This window comes from Carassius auratus, chromosome 41 (genome assembly GCF_003368295.1).
Source record: "Carassius auratus strain Wakin chromosome 41, ASM336829v1, whole genome shotgun sequence".
Taxonomy (NCBI): Eukaryota; Metazoa; Chordata; class Actinopteri; order Cypriniformes; family Cyprinidae; genus Carassius; species Carassius auratus.
In genome coordinates, this window is record NC_039283.1 from 4,624,674 (window position 1) to 4,643,632 (window position 18,959).

Below are 18,959 nucleotides of genomic sequence, written 5' to 3' on the forward strand. Positions count from 1 at the left end.
CCACACACACATTATTTTGGCACAATGTAAAAAAACTTTTTTTTTCATGTTTCTTTAAATAGAGATAATAATGATAATAACAGAAATGCCTTGAGCAACTGCATCGATGTCAGTGGGACACTCTTAATAGAAAGTTATTGTCATTAGAAAAAAAAAAATTATGTATAATTTATAAGCTTGTAAGCACATTCATTCTGTCAGTTTGTGTTTAGTTTCTTTCAAGTGTTTGGTTTCAGCTCAAGTCTTCATGTTGAAAACAGCAATGCCAACTCCATATAAGGCCACTTGGCTCATGCAGATGATGTCATCATCCCAGTCCGGACTGGAGAATCTCATTTGCCCCTGTACAGTGTGAGAAAGAAAGGGAAAGAGGTGTGGTGAAGAGGAAAGAGAAAGAAGAGAACATACATTTGTAGGGAACTGAAGCTTGCTTGTAAGATGTTTCAGTGTGTGGCTTCCAGAGGATGAAAAGCTAGATGCTACTTGGTTAAACTGGATAAAACGTAAGAGAGAAGACTGAAGCATTGTAACAGCTGCCAGGAACTGTGACAGTGAGGGAACTGCTTCACTTAGAAGAGACTTCATACCATGGGGAAGTCAGGTGAGTGCAAAATTCACTTCCAAATCCCTGTCTCGCTTTAGCATTTGTGATGTTGTCAAAATATATCTTTGCTTCAGTCTCTGTCACTGCCATCCTCTGCTGTTGAATGAAGTTTTGTCAGCACAGGTTGAGTATATGCCAGCTTTATCACGCTGTATGTGTGTGCTGGGGATTGTTACTCAATCCTTTCTTTGTTGGAGTGATAGCATCATGTAGTTGGATTTATGCCACAGCAAGAGTGGCAAGCACAACTGTTTGGCAACATCTGTCCAGTCTAACAGTTGTGCAAATAGAGCACAGTTTTTGAATGTTCAGTCTGCTTTATCAAAAATATTTTCTATTTCAAAAGTAATAAAATATATATTAATTATTGTTAAATATAATTATTATTATTTATTAACTTTTTCTTTTTAGTAGAAATGCATTTTGAAGGTGTCTTATCTAAAAATGTACTAAAAACCATTCAACATTTTATTCTAAAACAAAAGAACCAAATGTGATCGAGGCCTTTATAAATGTTTTGTTACTGTACAAAAAACAATACTGTTAAATTATTATTTTAAAAAAATAATAAGATTCAGTTATATTCTCTACATTTCAAGGCAAAACAAAACAAAAATTGTTTGAAATTAAGATGTGCTTCAATGGCTCGTTTTTTTTATATCCCTATTCTTGGGCGGGCCAACTGAAAGGACAACATGGGCCCTGGTATGGACATCTTTGTTTTCAAACTAGTGTTAGCATTAAGTGATACATATAGGCTGTATGTTTTTTGATTTTAGCAAGGAATAAAAAAATGCAGAGCTTTCTAATCTCTTGCTATTGATTCCCTGTTGACTTTGCAGCCTCCAGGCTTTTTTCTGAGGAGGTAATGAAGGCTCATAATGAGTACAGGAGAAAACATCAAGCCCCACCTTTAAAACTCAGCAGTAAACTGAGCCGTGAAGCAGCACGGTGAGATCAGTTCTTTCATATGCTTGAAAGCATATCTGCTCTTTGCTGTTCATGTCTTCCTTGACAAAGCTACAGTTTAATGCTCTTTAATTAAGCTGAACTCATATGTCTTGTAGATATGCTGAGAGCCTTGCTAGCACCAGGATTCTGAAGCACAGTGTTGAGTCTAGTAGAGGAAACTGTGGAGAAAATTTAGCATGGGCATCGTATGATCAAACAGGTATGAATCCTCTTCTTCTGTTTCAAAATGTCCATCTGAAACATATTTTATATCAGGGTTGCCAAATCACTTGGACTTCAGCGTGAGATTGATACTGAAAGCGTGAGTGTCGAGAGTTGGCAACCCTGTTTATATGGATGTGAGGGCAGCCTGCCGTCCTCTTCCTGTTTGCAACAGCTGGGAATCATTATGAACTGACTAGTTCCATATTCAGTCTAAAGCTGATTACTAAGTGGATTGGAATGTTTGGCCAGTCTGGGGTGATTTGTAAAATGTCACTGGATGTATAGTGGGTCATATAAAGCTTCAAGTTGTACCTTGGAATCTCCAGTTGGATTTACTATAATTCTAAAATTAAACCAGATTTCAAAAACGTTCAAACAAACATTCTACAAAATAAAGGATTTAGGATTATTTGAACTTGAACTTGAACACTTCACATGAGAATCTGTGTATGTTTGTGCACATGTGCCAACAGGAAAAGATGTGTCTGATCGCTGGTATAATGAAGTGAACCAGTACAACTTCAACCAGCCAGGATTCTCCTCTGGAACTGGTAAGAGTATTTACAGCAGTGGTGCTCCTTGAGATCTTTACTAACCTGCAAAGTTTACCTCCAGCTCTTATCAAACAGATTTGAACCAGAGCATTAATGCTAGATTAAAAAACCAGACCAACTAAGACCAGAATACCTTGTTTAAGAAGTTCTTTTTAGCAGAGAAAGATTGTAAACACCATTTATTGACCTCTTGGCTCAGGACACAGGAATAAAAAAAAAATAAAGTCAAAACAAAATTTGTTTGCCTTTATAATCGTTCATAAAAATCTGAAAGGTTCCTTGTGTGATGATGTCAGCTTGACAGCTTGAGCAGAACATCCTTAAATACACTACCCTCCACGTCAGTCTTCTGTGAGCTGAAGATGTGCACTAAAATCAAGCCCCACCCTCTATTTTTTTTCTCAATATTACTGAGTTTTACTCAGAAATGTCACAGTATTAAAGTCGGTCACAACTTTTCCATCAGTTTAATATTTACTGATATATGATTGATCATTTATTTACTTAAAACAGAAACACCAGTGAGTGACATTGTGTCCTCTTGTGTCATTCTAAATAATTTTGCTAAACTTTGCAGGCATGTTGTTTTCCATTAACAGAATCGAGCACCCTTTTTTATATTCATTACTCGTTTCATAACCAAATATAATACAAGCCATACAGCAGATAAGTTTGGCCCAGACAGTGTAATACAATATTCTTCACTATTTTTTTTACATTTGTAAAACATGACTCATCATATTGGAACGAAGCTTTCCAAGGCCCTCCCAGGCACAGGAAATTCCCCATGAAATTCAGCTATGAGAAGTCTCTTACAGGGTGATGTCTCACAGCTGTTATCTCACCCCTTCAGCTTTTATACACCTCGCCTGTTATCAGCTTCAGCCAGCAGGAAATGAGTAATACTACCCACCACCTCAAGAGGGCACAACACATTTGAAAGAATCACAATTCTACAGTTGGTTAAAAATCTTCTGAAGTGACTTTATAGATGGTGGATAATGTCTATACTGACTCTAAACCTGTAAATATGTGGTTGGGAATTTAAGAATGGGAATCCCTTTAAGCAGTTGGTGTTGTCAACATCAAAACTGTGGGTTTGATTCCCAGAGTAAACATAACGTACTGAAATCACCAGCAATTAGCTTTGGATGGATCTGCCAAATGCATGAAATGTACTCGAGTCCCTTAACTGAGCACTAACACAAGCATCACATGGTTTATGTGAGGCAAACATGCATACATATTTTGTGATAATCACATGGTCATCCTATTCCTCGCTACAATACACACCGATTAATGTAATCTTTGTTTTGTTCTAGGTCACTTCACTGCAATGGTGTGGAAAAGCTCAAAGAAACTTGGTGTGGGTAAAGCTGTGGCCTCAGATGGTTCTACGTTCGTAGTGGCACGTTATTTCCCTGCCGGCAACATTACCAATCAGGGCCACTTTCAGGCCAATGTCCTGCCCCCTAAAAGCTGAATCAAATGTATCTGGACACGATAAAAGGTGGAGGGGCTGAAAGAGAATGGGAAACAGCTGAAATTGGAGAGACTTTTGACTGAAGGACAAAATACAGCGATGGTTGGCTTTAATACACAGATCTTACTTGAATAAAGAGCTTCTATCTTTACATTTTCAGGCTTTTATTAACTTGAATATAAAGAAGCTTACTTTAAACTAAAATGTTGAAGCTAATCCTAGTTATATAGCTAACTTTTGCATAAAACTAAAGTTTCATAGTGAAAATGTTGTGTGCCTGTTTGTGCATGGGTGATGTCAGCATAACAATATTAAAAATGTTTTTTTTTTTTCATGAATGAAGCAGACGATATTTTCACGTACGTCCACTGCACGGAAATCTAATGTCTCTTTGGGATGCAGGTTTAATGCTGAATGCGAAAAGAAGTATGTGACTCCACAGGACATTTAAGTGCATGAGATGTTGCAGAAAAAAGTTTTGTTAATGTTCATCCCTCTATATCATAGATTGATAATTCAGCATTATTAATTTGGTCATCTTTGTGTTTTTTTTATATTGATGTTGATTAAAATTGACAGTCTTCAAATAATCTATCTGATGTCATGTTTGCATAAAAAATTTAGTGAAAATAATATCTCTGATTTGTAGTTGCACAATTGTGTACAATACATATAATTTGCTCAAACAATAACAACTTTAAAACATGCTTCTGTAACCAATATACGTGCAATGTTTGTGCCATGTGCACTCTTTCTGCATTCAAGATCAGATAAATGCACACATACCCCAGGGGAATGTTCTAAAAAAACAACTTCAGGTCAGATTCAAACCATCAGCTTTGAGGATATAAGCTTTTATTTCTACAATACTTTTATCTACCATCTGAGCCATTAAGGCAATATTCAAAGTTTGTTCAAAATGTAGAATGATACATTTTTGTTTGTAAGGTAAATTTATATGATTCGTAGATAATGTCGGGAAACGAACAGCTCTGGTTGTAACAGATTTATTTCAGCAGGAGTTTGGGCGGTGCAATATAGCAGCATTACTTGGGGGAGAAAACACGCAAGGGGCGGGGAAGAAGTATTTTCCTCTTTTACATGGTCAGCTCCTGAGAATAGACACAAATAATGAAATATCAATAGCAAGTAAAAGGTTTGCTCATGTTTTTGAATTATTGCTGCATTTGCATATACCAGATGACTCAAAATGCTCTCACAAATATATAGTAACACTTTAGAAAACAGTAATCACTGATACAAGAAAACTGATGAGCTAAATTATGTGTTCACAGTTAAAAATGTCAAAACTAGGGGTGGGGTTAGTTTGTTTGGTTATGGGAGGTCCAAAACAAACAAAATATTCCTAAGAGGGAATCAATTATAGTGCAGTTTTATGGGAATATATTGAATTGGAGGGAATCTAGTGTAAAATAAAGCATTACACTGGATGTACAAATGCTGAATGGCTAATATAAAAGCAATCACTCACCATAATGGCATTGACGATGTCATTCTTGTTGTGGCGCAGTGCACGAACGGCTTTAGCTCGAGACACATTGGCCTGTGCCATCACCAACTCAATATCTCTCTGCTCCAGCCCGCCCTCATCCAGCTAACAAACAGCAAAAGAGAAAATGGTTTATATCAATTCAGCTGCTTCATTCATGCACGCACATTATTAAAAGGAAAAGGCCATTCCAAAAATGGTGTTTAATGACATAATTTTTTCCAAAGGAAAAAGAATGTTATAAAGGTTTGGAACGACATGAAGCTAATATATAGCTAATAAGTAAATAATGCAAGAATGCTCTGTTTTATTGTTTGTTTTTTTGTACTATCCTTTTAATGGAGAGTAAATGAAAGATTATACCTCCTCTTCTTCCTCGCTCTCTTCTTTTATGGTCAGGCTTGGTGTGATGTCTGATGGGAGAGGTGAGGGGTCAAGAGGAACCTTAAATTTCTCTGCCGCTGCCTTGTGCACCTGCTGTGACAGGTCTTCAATCTTACAAAGAGAAGAAGAGACAGACAGAACGCACGGATGAAGATGAACACAGATCAAGATATAAATATTTAAATATTAATTTTGCAATTGGAAATCTGTGCCACTACATCCAAGATATACCCTTGGAATAAGAAAAAAAAAATTATGGTAAAATACCAACCTTGGCCTCTCCAAAGACTATGTAAATATCTGAAGCAGGGCTTTTGAACACATCTGGACGTGTAATAACAAAAAGAATATTCTTGGACTTCCGAATGGTGATGCGTGTCACTCCGTGGATCTGTTTCAGCCCGAGCTTTGACATTGCCTTGTAATGATAACAACCACATGAAGGAAAAGAGAGTAGGTCAGGGAATTTGTTTACAATATAGTGAGCTTTAAAAATGCATGAAACTGGATGTGCAGTCCCACCTTACGTGCTTTTTTCTCACTTCGACTCTGTTTGGCTCTGCTCACTGACTCATCAGCAGGAGAGTGTGATAACTATGAAAAAAAGAAGATATGATATATGAAGAAAGCATTGTAGGACCTAACAGTGTTTATACAGTAGACGCAACTAGATTCAACAATTTTTGAATGATGCATGCTAGTATATCTTTGCTGTTGTCTTTCACTTATGTTCCACGCTGCAAAATATTTTATATTTGATATATTTTATGACTTATTACAAAGTAATATTAGTATGCTAACATGCAGTACTGCTATACCAACTAGTAGTTAATTGTAAGATACTCAACTGGGACAGTTTGACATGTAATGTTGAGTTTTACTCAATTCAGGTACTTTTCTGTTACACACACAGTTTGAGTAGAAATCACAATTTAATTGAAATGCCAAGTTCTGCCATGAAACTATATGGCGCAGGCTGATGAGTCCTTTAAACATTAACTGATGATATTCTTAGCATTAAACGACTTGTAAAAAGCTGATTGGTTCATGTTGCATACACAGCCAATGAGCTTGCTGCTTTACATTTAAATGTCTGATTAGCATTCTCTTGAGCAATGCAGCATACTTTCAGAGTTCCTCTGAAACACTCCACCTTCCCCAGGTCCATCTGTATAGATCTGCTACGGGATATTTTATATGCTATTGGTGCAGCAGCAGCATGTCTTAAATACAGCAAAATATCATCATATATATTGGAAGTAGCAAGTTCCTCTGCTTGCTTGAAGCAGCAGTGGCAATAATCTACAAATACAGCAATAACCAACAGCAGCAGTGTAGCAGATCTATTCCGCTAAGACCAAATGCATTAACAATGTCATTTCCATGACCATGCTTCAGAGAGTTGTCCTTATTAACTTAGTTCAGCCAATAATTATTTTTGTTCTGAGTTACATCTGTAATGCAGTTTATGAAGATTGCTAATGAATCTACAGCCCACCTGTGGATTTGAGGGCCTCAGCAATGTCCCATTGGGTTCCTCTAGCTCAGGTATTGAACCATCACTGTCTGTTTCATTACCTGAACCTACTAAAAGAAAGAAAAAAAAAATTGTTTTGCTTTGCTATAAAGGCCATAAAAGATGTACTTGAGAAAGATGCGGATGCTATGATGAACATACTATTGTTTTTGAAGGGGAGATCCACATCCTCTGGGCCTTTTGATCTGTAGCTAATTGGGCACACGTCTCGCTCTATACTCAGTCGCTCAGCTTGCTTTTGCTGAGTTTTTACCAAGGATTCTGGTCGTGGACTGATGCAGGGGAGCATCTCTTTTTCATCTGACTGATTCAGTGTTCTTTGGACATGGGTACTGTCTGTTTGTCCAGTGGATGTTGTGGACTGGGACTGTTCTGTTTGGTGGCCCTTGACTCCTTTGCATACTACTAAAGAAAAACACAAAACATGTATATAGTTAAATACTAATGATTTTTAGGATGAAACAAACTAATCAACTAAAGAAACAACAACAGCTTACCTGGAGGGTTCTCATGTCTGCATGGTTTTGCTGTCATGACTGTTCTCTCTCTTGCATGATCATATGTGTCTTGAGTAGGAACCAAAGTTGGTGTTCGTTCCACTTTTTCCCTTGCTTCTGATTCCATACTGCTTATTTCAGGAGTCTGAAGAGGACTTTGATAATCAGGTTGGCTGGGTTTGCTGTCAGGAGCTGGCTGAATATGTGAGAAGGCAGCAGATGTTTGGGAGATGTCATGGATGGGCTGTGACTCCTGAATGGGGGTAGAGAGATCCTTCTCCTGGACAACAGTGGATGAACATGTTGGAGAGACACTGCCTTGGTCTGAGCTGTCCTCCCTGAGGAATGAACTGCCCCCTACGTGATTGTCATTGATGTCTCTTGTGCTTTCTGTCAAACTTCCTCTGCTCAGAGAACTGTCTGAAAGTTCTTTTTGCCCATCTGGCCTTGTAAGGTCTGTTGTCTGAGTTACAACAACTGGCTCTGTATGAACAGACTCTTTAGGCTCAATACAGCTTGGGTCAGGGCAGTGAAACATTGATTGTTCTGGTGTTTGGTTAAGTTCAGTGCTCTCTGTTATAGAGACATCATCTTTCTGTGGAGTTTCACAAAATTCCTCTCTCATTGAAAATATTTCAAAGTGTGGAGCTTGATTACCTGTTGTCTCCATTTCCTTTCCTTGGCACTGGATCTTTACATTTTCAATTGATACTAAATCTGTAGTGTTGGTTTTAAGCGCATCAATTAACTTTGGTTTTGTGGCATGACCAGAATTAGCAATCTGTGCTGTGTTTGGTGTTGCCTCATCACTGTCATCTTGGGAAAGACCTGATTTATGTGAAACACCATCAAGATTTTTGTTCTGATCCAGAAAAGAAACGTTCTCTGTTAAACATTGTCCCTCTCTCTTTGACATGTGACATGTTTTCAGTCCCTCTTTTCCCTTCTCATGTGAGTCAGATTTATCTGTTTCCTGATCCTGAGCATCAGTTGTAGTCTCTTGTTCAAGAAGTTGTCTATCAGTGGTTTTAGCTTCATCTGTTAATGTTTCATTTTTGATGTGTGCTCTTAACTGAATTACTTTCTCCCCCACAACCTCATTTGAAGCCACATCACAGGGGTTTGATGTCTTTTTATGTGAGACAGACATCTGTTGGGGAATTGTTGCTTCTGAGGGGTCAACAATCTTTATATCTGTTGGTTTCTTTCTGAATGTGAAGGTACCAAACGAGCCTCCTTGCAAGTTGAATGTGAGCTTGTTTTCCAAGACTGATACAGTGTTTGTTAGGGTTATTTGTTGAGAATTTGAATGACCCTGATTTGAAACTAGGCCAAGATTATCTGATTGGTTAGAAATGACTGTTTTTGAAGAAGATCCGCAAAGATCTGCATGTTCTGAGGAAATGGTTGTTTTTAATGTGACATTATCAGGTTCTTGACTAGATTCCAGATCCTGAGGCTGTTCAGACATTATTTCAACACTTTCCTTCCTTAATGTGTCTGAAGATAAATCCTCTGGAATGTTGAAGTCTGTATTTGCAGTTTGATCTTTCACATCTTTGGCATCATCTGAAAGCATATTCAATGTAAGTTCTGATGGAGCACTCAGGATTAAGGGTGTGGAAGTTTTTTCTGGATCATTCCACAATGGCACTGGACCCTTATCTGAACTGCAATCTATGAGTGGATTGCTCTCTGGATTTTGAAGGTTATTTGCATCATCCTCTCCCCCTCCTGCCTCTGAAAGATCTTGAATCGATCTCCAGCTGGCAATGTTTGACTCAGCCTCACCAACATCAATGTCTGTCATTTTCTCTTGGAGTTCACAATATCTGTTGTTGTCCTCCTCATCACCCACAATGTCTTCTCCAGACGCAATGTTATGAGAGACAGGTAAACCTTTACTCTGCACTGATCTGGCTATCTCACACATGAGCAGATTTTCAGCCTCAAAGTCACAGCATTCACCTAAAGACAAGGGGTCCCTTGGTGTCCAACTCTCAGAGTAAAGTTCCTCTTCTGTCATATAGCTCTCAGAGTTCTCTTTCTTTGGCGAAATGACAAGCCTGCTGTATGTGGAGCAGGACATATTTTGAGAGGTATGGTTTACATCATCATTGCCAGGTTGATTCTCTGTCAGATTGTCTTGATTCATGGAACGTTCAAATGGTAAGACATCAGTTGATTTTAAATTATCTGACACATCACACAGTTCAGGATAGGCACAAACTGGAATGTTTGTGGGGCTGCAGTCATCCAGGTATGTTAGTTGGGGGACTCCCTTATTTAGGTCATTGGTTGCGGTTTCTGTTGACTGCAATGATGATGCAATGATGACTTCTGCTGACTCCATACTATTTCCATTTTTCTTATCCAGTTCCTGGCTATCATCTATGTTAGTCTTGTAGCACATGTCAGCATCTGTAGCAGCTGTAGCACCTGCCACACAGGAATCAGTTGTACTAGAATTTTGTTCCACTTTGTCTTGATCAACAGGTAATGTTGGATTATCTGTGGCGATCTGCTGTCCTTTCTCTGATGTTACCATGACTGTTGAGGGACCTGTACTCTGTTTTTCTTCCTCGTCCATTGCTTTGATCTGTGCAGTCAATTCTTTTGAAAGCTCACCCTTCAGCAACGATGTTTCTGAAATTTGCTGTGTGATTACGCTTCCACCATGACCACTGCAGTCTGCTAGATTCTCTTGAAGTTCTACATGTGGAAGTTCAGATGAACCAGAGGATATTTCCATTTCACTCTCACTGCCAGACGATTCAGGTTTTGCATGGCTTACTGACTGTACAGGTTCATCCGGCCCAGGGAACTGTTGGGAGAGTTCTGCATGCTTCTCTGTGGCGTACAAATGGTCGTCTTCATCCCCGTTATAAGACGTGGAATCAATTGAGCCCTCAGTGTCATCCTGAAATGCAAAGGACTCATCTACACCCTCGTTTATTGAATTCTCTGAAAGGGAATTTAGGAAAGATGCAGAGGTGTCATCTTCATTTGGGTCTTCCACTTCCCTTCCAAACCTCAAAGGTGCCTCTTGTTGCTGTGCCTCATCATTAGCCACAACTTCAACATCACACTCATCTTCACCGTCCTCATCATCATACTCATCTACATCGGCTTCCTCTTCTCCAGCAGCATATGCATCCACATCATTTCCTTGCTCATCATCCGTGGGGAACAGGGTTATATCCATTGAATCTGCCTGGATTATCAAGCTTCCGTGGAAAGGCAACATAGAAGCAGGAAACATTGCATCACTCCCAAGCCCATCCTCTCCAGAATAGCCATGGAACAGAGGAGCAGAGGCACCAAGATATAAACTACCGCTATTACTTTCTATGTCTACAGTCTCTGGAGAGTGGGTGACAGGGGTTTTGCTCCCTGTATGCAGTGCAGTAGATGTATAGTCATCTGGTATTATAGGGTGATCAATGCTCACAGATGGCTCTGAGAAACAGGCATTGAAATCTATTTCAAGACTTTGATGTGAATCATTAAAAGTTTGAGTTGCATCAGGTGTTTTCTGGATATCTCTAGGCCTCAGAGAGCCCTCGGACACCCCTGTGTCCTCCTGGCAGTTTGTTTTTCTCCTGTTGCTGCTGTTCTCTGGTGTGGAAACATGTTCTATAACCCAGTGTGGACTACAGGTGTCCCTTGTTAGTATATCCACTTCACAGGCAACATCTTGCAGCAACTCCGGCATATCAGGTTTACCCAGACAAGTATCCCTCTCGTTACCAGTTCGATCATCTCCAAACTCATCGCCGATCTCTGAGAGGGACTCCACATAGCAAGCAGGAGCTTCTTGCAACTCTGCCTCAGCTGTTAAGTTTGGAGAGCAGGAGTGGGAGGTGCTGGAGGTGTATGAAGTCCAGCTGCCTCCCTCAGCAGTCATGTAGGAACCAGAGGGAGAGGTAGGAGGGGAGCACAGATCAGACTCATCAGTTGGAGATCCTGGACTTTGGCTTGGGCTCCCTGGGCGCCACTGTTGCTTGCGATGTGAGCAGTAAGCCATCTTAATGGGGGTGGAAGGGGCTGTATAGTAGCGATCCGGATCCAGTCCTGGAAGGACACCAATGCGTTGTGGGTCAACAACATAGGGAGGCTCGGAAAATGACAAGGAAGGCACTTCACCCTGAGATAAAGACAGTGGCTCTCCCTCATTGTCTGAGAAAAGAGTCCTGCTTTCTGTCAATTCAGCATCTCTCACTTTGGACTCTAGGACTTGACATTCAAGTACCTGACTTATGCTTTTCTCCTGTTCTGGAACTGAAGTCTTAGCCTGATCTGCAGTAGAGCTCACCTGACCAGTATCTAGCTTCACATTTTCATCTAGCCCAATGTGACATTTCATGGAAGGTTCTGGTGGCTGATGTCCTGAACTAGGTGTTTCTTGACCTATCTGATTTCCTATCAGCACTCCACTTTGTGTGTCCATGTTTCTCAGAAGAGCCTCTTGCCCCATTACCACCCTTGAGTCCATGGTCTCTGGCTCTTGAAAGTCACTTTCTATTTCTGATCCAGTTAGGACTTTGATCCGTTCCATTTTCACAGGACCTCGTCTGCAGGCTCCTCTACCAAACCGCCCTGCTGGTCGGCCGATATTTCCAGAATACCCTTCTAATTCAAAACTTGCACCTTCAGGCTGTGGGCGAGGATATGTGGTTGGTTTGGCCATTACCAGGCGGGGTCCAAAAGGAGTACATTGTGGGGAGACTTTTGGGGGGCTGCTGGGAGAAGGACTGGAGGCACTGTCTGTTGGAGTTGAGGCTGAAGAGCTGGATGTTTGACCAGACAGATCTAAAAGATTAAAGGAAAAATAATTATTACATTTTGTTCTATACATGAAAATCTGCACAGATTTGTTATTCAGGAGACACATTTCTGCATGAAAATTTCTTTGGCAAAGAACATATTTATACTGTGTTCTACAGCACTCAAAAACACCCTGACAGTATAATACATTATAATAATGCTTTATGAAAAAGCATTATGAAATGCCTAATAAAATGACTTCAAATTGAATCAGCCAGCTGATCTCTTTTTATCAATCTATGTTGCCCCAAACATAAATAGTAGTGCCACTGAAATGTCACTGTATGAAATATTCAGTACAGTGCCGCAAAAGGTCATCTATTCTGAACTGCAGTTATATAAAGTGTCTAAAACTGACCTGTATGCAATAAATCCAGCAGAACAAATGAATTTCAATTTTATAAGATATGACAACTAGCAGCACTATCCAAAAGTAGTATAATATAGGATGGGATAACATTACATGCCAGAACATATTTATGCAAGTTCTGATACCATGGCCATATGGTACGAGTGTTTCTATATAAACTTGTCCACAAGCCCTGTTCATACTTAAAAAATATCATGACTGAACTATTGTACTTGTATTCAGGAGGAGTGAGGGTTTTTGGAGGGGGTGTGATGATGCCTGAATGGTCAACACTGTGGAGAGCATTTTAATGTTCATTGAGTAATTGGACGTCTTTGTGAAACAAGGATTCTTTATTGCCTGCATGGCAAACTAGAGTAACATATGGATTTTAAAGAATGCAAAATAAGCAGTAGTGTCAGCAAATATCTCTATGATTTCTAATACCAATGCATGCACACACAATGTATCTATGTGAAAATTTTAAAAAACAAAATAGTTAGTGTATACATGAGTACGTGTACTCAGACAACTAAATTATCTTTTTTTTTTAATACCTAACATTTTATTGTTGAAGAGCACCTGTCAACTGTTATAGCTGCAATAATCAACAGAGATACAGCCAGTTACAGTCATGTACCTCATTACAGTATACAGAAGCATGACATTCACATGACATTCAGTGAATTTAAATGTGTTACATTTTTCTAATATGATTAGCACAGAGTAGTTCCCGTCAGCTCTTCACCCATTGCACTGATTATCTGACAGGTCTGTTGCAAAATGGAGTTGTTATTAGATTATTTCCTCCTCCTCACTTCAATCTCCTTAATTCTCTCAGCATCACAATAACCTTCCAATAGACTCAGTGTGGATTATCATCACAATCTATTCTGGTTGACTCTAATTCACACTGCTGCATTGCCATTGACATGTTGTTGTATCCTCAGCTTCTTTGCTTAACAACATATTCTACATATACAGTAACACCGCATAGATAATGGTTTTGAAAAATTTGTTTTTTTTTGAAAATACACTACTGAAGTGTTGCTTAGAGCTCTGACAGAAAGATTAGCTAATTTATAGGAAATTGTTCATAAACCTTGGCTAGTTTAGGACTGTCATAGATAAATAACGATGACAATAAAACCACAGCAGGTGGAAGCAAGCCCTTGTTTTGATAATGATTTATTGAATCGTTCAATTTCGATCAAAAACTGATTCATTCAAGAAGCGAAATACACCGTGCAATATGCACTGTTGTATAAAATTAATAGCACATTTGTGCTCACACATGTAGGTCTATTGATATTCAGAAAAATACATTGCTTGTGCAATTAATATAAAAACATAAAAACTCATACATGCGTATTTTTCTTTAATTGCTTGAATTATACGGTTATTTAACCTGTATTCTAGGTTTCATCGCTCAGTGAATGCTTTTGTACTCTCAAGGCATGTTTTTGTTTGGTTTTTGCAAGGTCGATGACTCGATAATGTCAGCTTTCCTATAGTCAAAGTCCTTTTAGGCAAGTCGTGCCACTTGGCCGCCATCTTGGCGATGTATAGAAACAGCAGAAACATGATAAAAATCGCTGAAAGTTTTTGATGACTTTGCCCCAAAATATGGTTTAAAAAGCCTTTTTCCCCACAGGTTATACTTTTACCACACATGCGCAAGGGTTCACGACACCAACTTCATTTAGCCTACGTCTCTATCCAGAATGACGGTGTGTCTTACTTAGAATGTAAGGTATTTGTGGTCGATATAAAATGCTTTAACTGGTAGTCCGGTGCCTTCGTGTTGTTATCACCCTCTTCTATGTGGATTCCATCTGATCTTGCACACACCACAACTCGCTGTAGCCAAATCATCTCCGCTGTGGCAAAACCTGTGCGTATGCATCAGTGGAACCAGAAGATAGGCTTAAATGTTTCCCGGCTTGACTGTTAAAAGCAGATAATTGACTTTCCAGCGGGAGGGGTGGGACATGTGCATACAACCGCCATCTTTGCCGTTACGGGTTTTCCTTATATATGGAGGATTGAGGAAGTGGCATGTCCCTTATAAATTGTCTCTGCTATAGTCTCTTAATCCCTCACAGTTATACATACCACACTATAATATTATGTCTGGAAATGTTTTTAAATTCGAATGAAGTAAAATTCCTAACCTTTATGTTGTATTATTTTTAAAGAAATTCAAAAGTTGCTCTTGAACAATTTTGCGCGAAATAGGACAAAAACTTGCTTCCACTTATGCACAGTTTGTAACAGAACAGAGTTATGCGTGAATTATCTTAAGTTGATAATTTTAACATTTCATTTGCATGATAAGTTTTACATAATACACATTATTAATCCAAAGGGAATGGTAAGGGGGGATGGTGGTTTTACTGAGGGGATGCTCTGTCATTTTTTTTAAACTGGGGGATGCCTTCCCCCCTCAATCCCCCCTTCAGTTCGAGCCAGTGTGTATCAGTCTTCGATCCTTTCCCTCTCTCTAAATTTCCTTCTCTTTATCATAATCTTATTCCCTCCCACTTCTCTCTCCTTTTGTGTCCTAAAAAGTCACCAGAGGGCAGATCCATCTTATCATGCCTTAATAGTGTACATCATTGTTTGTACACATGACTCAATGCATTGGAGCTAAATTGTGAGTGTGTGTGCATACTTACTATGTTTGTGTGTATGTGTTTCTGTGAGACTATAGGCTAATTGTTCTGCTTCGTCAAGATTCAAAAAGATAACGTCACTCCTTCTGTTTTCTGCACAAGGCAGCACTGTTTTTGAGCTGTATGCAAAGCGATTACTGGGTGTGAGGGAGTCTTCATAAATAAGAGGGGTCTTTGTTGCCTCAAAAACATAATTTGCAGAACGAAATCACTTCAGGGAAAGGCAGAAGTGTATTTTTTGTTTGTACATGTGTGCAAGTTTTGCACACTTTGTCCTACTCCAAGACAACAGACATGGAACAACAGATGGAGTAATGTTTGTTTATGCGTGTCTGACCTCTTTCTTGATCGACCTCTATTGTTTGGATGAGCAGTTGGTACTAGTGTTCACCTCTTTGGATCCAAAATCTAAAAACTATGATTTATCGTTAAACATGAACTGGAAAAATGGAAGTGAGTAGACATCTTTAGCATTCCGAATGCAGTTTCAAATACCATGCCCAAACACTTTTATACTTGTGTAATACAGCAAGTCCTGAGGATTATATGATGCATTTACAAAATCTTCCCTTTTCCATTGCTTTCAATAGAATGCAAACATCGAATTTTGTTCATTGACATAACAGTTATTGCGGTGAAGAAAGACATGCATTGTTTAAGTTTAAAACAAATGCTAATGTTTTGTTCTTAAAGGCAAGTTAATCTATGTAACATGGTTGGGTCCCTAATGGTAGGTCTCTTATGTCAGCTGCAATATGATACGTGTCAACAAATAAAGCTTTGATAATACTTTCATAGCTAAAATCTTTCATGTTTCATAGCTTTTATTCTGAGAAAGTCACAGTGGGTTATGTATGGAATTGGCCTTGTTAGTACACATGCTGTACAGAGCAGCCTTCAGCAAAGAAAAATTAACCCCAATTGTCTAATCATCTAATGTCCGACCTATCTGATCTTTTGGTATGTGTGTGTGTGTGATGTAATTGAGAGGGACTTAACAGAAGCAGGCCAAGCAAACCCTACATCCACCCAGCTTATCTAGCTGCCATACTGTGCCTACATATTATTCAATTAACGAATGGATCTTTCTTTCACAGTGCCTTTAAATATTCAATAGCAGTTCATAACAATGCAATGTGAATAAAAACCTCAATTGGAAATGTAAAGGCCTTGTTTTTGTAACAAAAGGGTGTGGATTGTATTATAGCTGATGCATCTATTCTTTTCTGGACACAAAAGTAATATCAAGTATATTTCAATGCCGACAACAGAAGTTATACACAAAATTGCATCTTCGCCAGGTGGGCATGCAAAAAATGCCATCATATTCCACACTGCTATTCAATACCACACCCTTATCATTACTGAACACAAATATTATTGTGCCATTGTGTTTCGTGATGCCCAATTCAACACACATCGGATTTAGAGGCAGAGTTCACAGAGAAGACTTCAAATTTTACGAGCACTTAGTCCCAAGACTCCTTTCTTCTTATTAGTTCAGTTATCTAAAGATAGTACCGACAAACTGTCACACATGGGGGTTCTCTTTTTTAGGGCAATCTTTCCGCTTGTTCAAACACACACACACACACACACACACACACGACTGTATGCTTACTGGAAAATTCCATGCCTTTTTGCAGATTGTGCTTTCTTCGCTAATTATTCAATGTTAAAAGTGATAAGCATGTACAAGTGCACACTAAAAGTCCCAATCATCCCAGCAGTTTGATAAGGATTCACTGCATCAAGACAGTTAACTCCATTACAAACCATGTGCCACATTTAACCACGTACCATTAGCACAAGATGGAGTAACAAAATTTTGTTGTGTTTAAAACTACTAATCAGGCTCAGTTAAATGTAGTTCAAATATACATATACACTCAGTCATTCGTGACAGTTTGATTTATTATCTTTTGAACATAACATATGGGTGTCATTCCCTCAACAAATGTTATTATTTTTTGTACATAACATATGGGTGTCATTCCCTAAACAAATAGACAAACAGCATCTATATCTTATCCTAAAGTAACATCTTAAATCAGATCCGTGTCATTTCATGCAGGCATGTTATGGACACCTATGCACTTGTCCTAAACAGCCTTGATTCCAACTGATGCTGTAACTTGGGGTCCTGAGAGTGATGCTGTGTCATGCTCTTGTAATTGCAGGCAGGAAGGAGGAGTGTGTGTATGTGTGTGTGTAGTACATCCACTTAGCACTCAAAGTGCTCTTTTAGGACTCTGGATGATGTTTCTGGGTGCGGCTCTACATGTTCCTGATTTCAGTCTCAATGTCCTAGCAAATAATTATATTAATTAGACACATGCTTTCAACCGAGCATCCTTTGTGTACTTCCACGTTTGTCCTCCTCGGTCCCTCATATAGCATGCTGTGAGATGTGTGTTTGCTTACCTGGTCCTGGCAGCTCTGATTGTGGGTCTCCAGAGTCCAAAAGGCCCTCTGTGGGGCCGCTCCGATCTGCTGTCTCTCCAGGCATATCTGTGTGGCACAGCCTCTGACGCACTGCTTAAAAAACAGGAGCCAGTGAACTGAGAACAGAGAAAATGAGTATAGGATGTTGCCTCCTCAGCGCAAAGATACAGATCCGTGTTCACTGTTTGTGCATTGATGTCAGCATGCATGTAAGAAAGAGAGAGAGAGAGAGGGGCTGCAGAGCCACGCCGGTAACAGCATGGGAAATCTGAGCTTGAGCTGCAGTATTCTCTCTGATTACGAGAGAGCCCGCCCCATCTGGACTCTCTGTTTCTCTCTTTACCCCTCCCCTCCTCACTGCTGTGCTGCTTCATAACCTTGCTCCCCCCTCCCTCTCTCTCCCTCGCTCCTGCTCTCCCTCCTTCCCTCCTGCTCTCCTTTCAGCAAGTGGGTCTTGGACAATGATGTCAGCAGATTTTTCTATCTCTTGGAGGCTGGGGGATAGTAAAACAAAACACAGCAGTCAAAAAGACAGAGGTGATGTGCACTGATTTTTTTTTTTTTTTTAATAAAATAAAATCTAATAGCCATGCTGAAAAATAATTTTTAAACCAGCCTAGCTTGTTGGTTTTAACTAGTTTAAGATGGTCTCCCAGCCTGGCTTAGCTGGTGTTCAGCTGGTTTAGTGTCTAAAACCCCTCTAAAACCATCAATACAGATTGGGAGACCTGTAAAAGTTGGTGATTTGGAACAATTCATGTCCTCCCTCGAAACTGGGTCTCAATCAGATATCAGTTAATACATAGTGCATAGAAATATGTATGCAACATCTTATTATTTTGTAAATAATAAAACATATTTTACAGTGGGGATCGAAAGTTTGGGCACCCCTTGCAGAATCTGTGAAAATATGAGTAA

General features: G+C 39.3%; 2 protein-coding genes across 4 annotated transcripts; one reads left to right on the forward strand and one right to left on the reverse strand.

The window, feature by feature from the left end:
- The first annotated feature begins 327 nt into the window (after positions 1-327).
- Positions 328-4,409, forward strand: glipr2l (GLI pathogenesis-related 2, like). Its single transcript, XM_026228499.1, has 5 exons — positions 328-601; positions 1,447-1,555; positions 1,672-1,775; positions 2,254-2,331; positions 3,657-4,409. Exons 1-5 carry the CDS (start codon positions 589-591, stop codon positions 3,815-3,817), a joined length of 465 nt encoding a protein of 154 aa, XP_026084284.1. The 5' UTR covers positions 328-588; the 3' UTR covers positions 3,818-4,409.
- Positions 4,410-4,650: 241 nt separating this feature from the next.
- Positions 4,651-18,349, reverse strand: LOC113059860 (uncharacterized). 3 transcript variants are annotated; one of them, XM_026228496.1, is made up of 9 exons: positions 18,021-18,349; positions 7,746-12,557; positions 7,390-7,650; positions 7,210-7,298; positions 6,234-6,305; positions 5,983-6,129; positions 5,691-5,822; positions 5,310-5,432; positions 4,651-4,929 (listed from the first exon to the last, which is right to left on the reverse strand). In XM_026228496.1, the coding sequence occupies exons 1-9, from the start codon at positions 18,103-18,105 to the stop codon at positions 4,915-4,917; spliced, it is 5,736 nt and encodes a 1,911-aa protein (XP_026084281.1). In that variant the 5' UTR covers positions 18,106-18,349; the 3' UTR covers positions 4,651-4,914. The 3 variants fall into 3 exon arrangements, with proteins under 3 accessions (XP_026084281.1, XP_026084282.1, XP_026084280.1); XM_026228497.1 differs by having other exon boundaries at positions 7,210-7,295; positions 7,390-7,653; XM_026228495.1 differs by having other exon boundaries at positions 7,390-7,653.
- Between the last annotated feature and the right edge of the window lie 610 nt (positions 18,350-18,959).

What these genes read in the sequence shown, in the direction of transcription:
- glipr2l (XM_026228499.1), top strand. An exon ending in CTGAGCCGTGAAGCAGCACG is followed by an intron (nt 1,556 to 1,671) that starts GTGAGATCAGTT and finishes TATGTCTTGTAG; the next exon opens with ATATGCTGAGAGCCTTGCTA. An exon ending in GGCATCGTATGATCAAACAG is followed by an intron (nt 1,776 to 2,253) that starts GTATGAATCCTC and finishes ATGTGCCAACAG; the next exon opens with GAAAAGATGTGTCTGATCGC.
- LOC113059860 (XM_026228495.1), bottom strand. Translation starts at nt 18,105, where the DNA reads ATGCCTGGAGAGACAGCAGATCGGAGCGGCCCCACAGAGGGCCTTTTG. An exon ending in GTGAGAAAAAAGCACGTAAG is followed by an intron (nt 6,130 to 6,233) that starts GTGGGACTGCAC and finishes TATCATTACAAG; the next exon opens with GCAATGTCAAAGCTCGGGCT. An exon ending in AGAGCGAGGAAGAAGAGGAG is followed by an intron (nt 5,433 to 5,690) that starts GTATAATCTTTC and finishes GCTGTTTGTTAG; the next exon opens with CTGGATGAGGGCGGGCTGGA.